The sequence below is a fragment of the Salmo salar genome, chromosome ssa01, assembly GCF_905237065.1.
Source record: "Salmo salar chromosome ssa01, Ssal_v3.1, whole genome shotgun sequence".
Lineage (NCBI taxonomy): Eukaryota > Metazoa > Chordata > Actinopteri > Salmoniformes > Salmonidae > Salmo > Salmo salar.
The window spans coordinates 67,678,522-67,684,650 of NC_059442.1; the positions used below are offsets into that span (position 1 = coordinate 67,678,522).

Here is a 6,129-nt window from a genome sequence, read left to right on the forward strand (position 1 = left end):
CGCCAACTGTAGCATTCTCCTGTCATCCGCCAAACCCAGATTCGTCCGTCGGACTACCAGATGGTGAAGCGTGATTCATCACTCCAGAGAATGTGTTTCCAGTGCTCCAGAGTTCAATGGCGGTAAGCTTTACACCACTCTAGCTGACGCTTGGCATTATGCATGGTGATCTTAGGCTTGTGTGCGGCTGCTCGGCCATGGAAACCTATTTCATGAACCTCCTGACAAACGATTCTTGTGCTGACGTTTCAGAGGCAGTTTGGAACTCGGTAGTGAGTGTTGCAACCGATTACAGACAGATTTTTACGCGCTACGCGCTTTAGCACTTGGCTTGTGTAGCCTACCACTTCGCGGCTGAGCAGTTGTTGCTCTTAGACATTTACACTTCACAATAACAGCACTTACAGTTGACCGGAGCAGCTCTAGCAGGTTAGAAATTGGACAAATTGACTTGCTGGAAAAGTGGCATCCTATGACGGTGCCACGTTGAAAGTCACTGAGCTCTTAAGTAAGGCCATTCTACTGCCAATCTTTGTCTATGGAGATTGCATGGCTGTGTGCTCGATTTCATAGACCTGTCAGCAATGGGTGTGGCTGAAATAATCGAATACACTAATTTGAAGGGGTGTCCACATACTTTTGCATATATAGTGTAAATTAGAAAGCAGCAACTGCGGCTTTGAAGTTAGAGGAAGCGAGGATTAGAGACAGAGAGCCGCCAGGAGTATGCTCTGCTACTGGGTGTATATGTCTCACATGAGAGAAGCTGTTTTAATAAAAACACAGCAAATACTGGGTACCTGCAGGAATAAGGATTAAACAGCCCAAGGAAAGACTAAGAGAAAATAAGATAAGAGAGAGGGGCTTCACATTGTGTATTCCTATGTCAATCAAAGTGAATCAGTTACTGTATTTCTGGGGAAATAGCCATTTTCAGGTACATTACAATGAATACTGATAGCCACTCTACAATATGTCTTCCAATCCCTATTTTTAACCAAATCTCTATGCTTGATGTAAATGGCATGACGTAGAAGTGTTCAGACACTCTTGTGATTTCACTTGGTTTTGAAAATCTTACCCCACTAGTGATAGACCTCCGCAGGCTCATTTGGCAGTATAATGGCACACAGAAAACATGAACAAAGGCTCCAAAAACACCCAAATACGCCTTTTTAGAAACGGCAAAGCTCCCAGTATAGTAATGCAGGTCTTTAGGTGTTGTACACATTAAATTGTGTCATTCTTAACTTTATCCGGAATGTAATATTTAATTTTGTTGGACTCTATACTTTTCCATGCGCATGCATTCTTGTTCATATTGTGGTGATACTGATGTTTTCTCATGACAATGCTTTCTAAAGTGACCAAATAGAGCCAAATAAATATTATCCGTTCTCATATTATAGCAGATTTAGGACATAACAAATATTTGCTATTATCCACAAAACAGAAGTGCCATTTTTCACCTGCAGACTGCTTGTACGTGCACATGTAGGGGGAGGAATGGAAAAGAGAAAGCATGCACGGGAATGGAAAACTATCACTCGAGTCCAACAAAATAGCATGTAATTTCCATAAAAATAGAGATTTGGTTAAAACAAAACAGAACCTGTCTGTTAATGCAGCTGTTCTGAAGGAGTCCAATACCTCTCACTCCCCTGACTTACCCTAAGTGACGATATGGATTTGATTTGTTCTCAGAGAGATTCATCTAAGCTTGTGCATTTGTGGCGGACAGTGGTGAATGCAATAGGCTAGCCGGAAGATTAAAGTAATTTCATTATAATGCATTAAAATCATCTTATATAAGGCCAAGAGGACTTCTAATTGAGAAGCTGGCAGTCTACTTCTCAACAGTAGGCTATAGGAAATCATCAACAGTGCACCATGGAAGCCAGGTGAATCTTACCACAACCACAACCACACACACACAAACACACTCTTGTGTCTTAGGATAAATTCACACTGCCATCAAGTGGGGTCATAGAGCAATTGCAAGCCAGCAAAACTAGGATGATGACCGTGATTTGATTTATCTGGGGAAAAACAGAGTTTTCTGACTCAGTTCTCATTAGTGTTATGAAGCTCTTGTACAATGCAGGATAATAACACGTTTGTCTGGTTAATCCAACACCAGACCATCAAGGCTGTCAGTTTCCTCTGTTAAGATACTTACATGTCTGTCTAGATGTCAGTTCCCGACAGGGCAGGGGAGGGTACCAGGTCCTCTGGAATACCCAGCCCAGCAATTATTCTGCATGTCTTACATCCTTCTTCTGGTCTATGTGCCAGACTGGTATTCATTGTCTATTCCAACATGACAAAATGATAGCGAGTTAGACTCGTTCCATTTATTGAGCCAATTTTCTATCATCTAATTATTATTATAAAAACATGTTTTTAACCTTTATTTAACTAGGCAAGTCAGTTAAGAACAAGTTCTTATTTACAATGACTTCCCATGAAGATAATCAGTCTGCAGGCGACTCTTTCCCACTCTCTCTTTCCCGCTCCATTCATATTTATCTCCTTCTCTGTCTTACTCCTTTGCTGCCTCTTTTCATAACTTTCTCTAAACTATTTATCTCAAATAGCCTTAAAGACACAAAACATTGAATGTGTTGAAGGTTGTTGTGTTTTTATTCTATCTATGCTTCTTTATTAGTGAAACAAATGGCATTGCACAGTTGCCCACAAGGTGTCGCCCTACACACATGCTGTGTATGCGCTGAATCACGTTCCAAATTAATGCAGCACATCTCAAGGATGCTTTGACTTTTCTAATAGGCCAAACAATTATGACACAGTATGTTAGATGGACTCTATCCCACTAGGTCTACCAGACACAATATTGTTTTATTGTAATTGTATCAGTACAATGATTTTCTAGTCAGAAAGTCACTCACACCCACTCAGAACAGTTGGCATCCCCAGACAGCTCTCTTATCAATACACATGGTCTCAGTTGTCTTTAAACCACTGTTAGAGCAACAGTCCCGTGTCTACATGTAATGGTAAACCCCAGAAGAAGGGAAGAAAATACAAAGCTGATTAACTTATTTAAATCCCTGTCATTAAGCGTTTTAAAACTTCCAGAGACAATGGCACCAGAACACAGAGAGGAAAACAGGAAAAACTGTCAGATTATCTTCAGGAGATAATATGTGACTTGTAAGGAGCTATGTAGACATTCCAGAATCTGGGAACCCAGAGGGAGGGAGACCTTGGTTGGGAGTGGGTGGTTGGCAGCCTTGGCATTCCTGTTCCCTTTCTGTCTTTGTTTTCCTAATCCCTATTAAGGATCCAATTAACCAAATATTTAGCAGCGGGATCTAGGGCAGGTAGGCATGCTGGGAGGACAAGACTGACACAATAGGGTCAAAGGTACACACTGTATCAGGCCTCTGGTGAATAACAACACTAGACAATCAGATGAAATAACTATGTAGTGTACACCATACAGAAATGACAGTACATCATTACTAGTCAGTGATACTATATCAAGTGTATGCAAGGTGGAAGACAAGGCAATTGTGGACAACAAAAAAAACAGTTTTGCCACATCTAAACAATGACTCTCATGACTCTCTCTATGTCTAGGCTATCTAACCAGCCAGGTAAATATAGGTGTTTCTGTGTGTATGAATTTGGTACCTTGGGGCAAACCAAGCGTTGACTCACTATGTTGTTGAGGTGGTTTGAGTAGTCGTAGCACTCACATGGGTGCGTGCTCTGTCCCAGGGGCTCTAAACCCTCCTCATCCCACTTGTAGGTGCCTCTCGAGCTATTGGAGGAGGACAGCTCCAGAGATGAGCCCTGGAGGAAGTCTACCCTCTCTGGGGACTTGATGCTAAGGGATGCCCTCACCCCTACTTCTTCATTCTGCCCTGCACAGGGGACACACACAGGCCAAACAGTTCATACTGTACCTTTTATTGACTGTCAGGAATCGCGGGACTAGAGTAGTGTTATCAAGAGCACTAGAGCTGTCAATTGTGGCAACTAGTAAAAACAAATCACAACAGTAGAAGATGATGTGATTCTAGCAGATGTTTTTTTAAGCTTACCTGAGAGGCCCATCCCAGCCCAGTCCATGGTCTCATTCAGGAAGCTACGCAGGCGTATCTGAGTGGCAGTACTACGTCTCTTCTTGTTGTCAGGGACATCCCTGTCCCCATCAGTCAGGTTATCAAAATCATCCAAGAACTTCTCGTTGGTGTCTCCTCGATAGAGCGATGAGGCTGAGGAAAGAGACATGTCCTCTAGCCCCTCCCGTGTCCCCCTGAGCTGCCCCCCTGAGGTCCTGTTACTGTCACTGAGGGGATCTGGGGTGAGGGTGAGGGGGGCGACTCTGCCGTATCCCCGCCCCCCACCCCTCCAGCCCTGACCTCCCCCGTCAACCTTCCTGTAAACAGGGGTTTTTGCTGCTTGGGCTGGCCAGACCGCATCAGTCTATAGCCCAAAGCAGAGGGCTTGTTAAGAACACAGTTGGGGAGGAGAGGCTTTTTCAGGGCACTAGAGGTTATGGAGGGGGAGTAGGCTGAAGAGGGGTTCCTAGGACACTGAAGCTTCCACAGCCCCAGTCCCAGCCCTGTCCCAATCCCTGGGCCCAGGCCGAGGCCCAACCCATGGCCCAGCCTCCCGTTCAACATCTGGGGGGGTTTGATGTGGTTTGTCCTGGGTGGTTGTAGCTGAGTGTTGGCCAGAGGCTTGGCCAGCTCCACTGCCCGATTAAAGGAAAAGGAGCGTGCCAAAGGCATGTTGGTCGGGAATGGGATCTGCTTGAGGTTGAAAAAGTGTTAAATTCTCCAAGGACTCTTAATTCCTTACTCCTCAAGCTCTACTCCCCTGTTTCAAATATCAAGATTAGCACAGTAACCAAGGTTTGTTAATTGTAACATTTTCAATCCAATGCACCAAGGCTGATTTTGTGAATCTGCACCTGCTAAAGAACAGGATCATAGCCACCCTCATCTCCCTCAGCAAATCTGAGAAGAAAAAAAAATTGCTTATCAACTGCAATAATGAAAATGAATGAAAATGATTTCCTTGAAAAAAGTTGTGAGCGCACCATGCTATCCTGCATGAGGGACTTGAGGCTGTCGCTGGACTGGGAGAGGCTGTCTCTAGAGCTGCTGCGAGGGGAGCTGGAGCTGGCCCGCGGCCTCACCAGCCCTGAGCCTGACCATCTTGAGCCAGCAGTAGCTCCATTCTGGCCTGGTTTGGGGCCCCCACTGAGGGAGGGGCTCTGCCCCTGTCTGGGCTCTGCCTTGGGGCTTGTCTTTGTGGCCTGGCAGGGGATGGCCTTGGAGCTGGAAGTAGAGGACACAGACAAACCAGACCTCCTGACCCCATTAGGGGTGGATGGGGTGGGTTTCTTGATCTCCCTCCCCCCTGGGGAGTGCTGAGTCTGGGACTTGTCCCCTCGTTCCTCTGGACATGCACCATCTTCAGGGCTAGTGGTGGTGGTGGGAGTACTACCACCGTCTTTTCTCCATTTTAGAGAGAAGGAAGAGGTACCGACCACCCCACTGGGTCTTGCTGGGGGGGTGGGCTGGGTGGTTCCATTGGGCAGGGAGCTGGTGACCCCTGTGGCGGGTCGGACCCCGAACTCAGGAAATCTGGACACCATGGCAGACTTGATGGGAGCCTTCTTTTCCAACAGCTACCTGCACAGTCATGGAGGTGCACAGTGTCACACAGGACTGCAGAGAGAGAGAGATGGAGAAAGAGACACAGAGAAAGAGATTTTTAAATGTTACAACTTCATACTTTCATGCATGTGTGTGAAAAAAAGAGGTACCAAATTCTGTCAGACTAAAGTCTGTTTGTTAGACCATGAGACATCCCGCAAAATCGGTCTTCTCATGAAAACATATGTAGCATCTGAACAGTTTGACCACAATGGTGGCCTCCATTCTGCTCTACGACCCCCACAAGTGTCACGGAACTCGTCTGAAGTCAGTACCGTCGATGTGCCAACTTCTGTTTGTAGCGTCTGAACCGTTTGGCCTACAAACTAACCCCACTGTGTGAAGGGGAGATTCTCAAGAACATGATGGTGTTATCCGTTTTGCTCTACGATCCCGACAAGTGTCACAGGACTTGTCTGAAGGTAACCAGTAA

General features: G+C 45.6%; 1 protein-coding gene across 1 annotated transcript; it reads right to left on the reverse strand.

The window, feature by feature from the left end:
• Positions 1–2,644: 2,644 nt before the first annotated feature.
• On the reverse strand, positions 2,645–5,701 carry LOC123726763 (serine-rich coiled-coil domain-containing protein 2-like). Its single transcript, XM_045694718.1, has 2 exons — positions 4,071–5,701; positions 2,645–3,890 (listed from the first exon to the last, which is right to left on the reverse strand). Exons 1-2 carry the CDS (start codon positions 4,258–4,260, stop codon positions 3,568–3,570), a joined length of 513 nt encoding a protein of 170 aa, XP_045550674.1. The 5' UTR covers positions 4,261–5,701; the 3' UTR covers positions 2,645–3,567.
• Between the last annotated feature and the right edge of the window lie 428 nt (positions 5,702–6,129).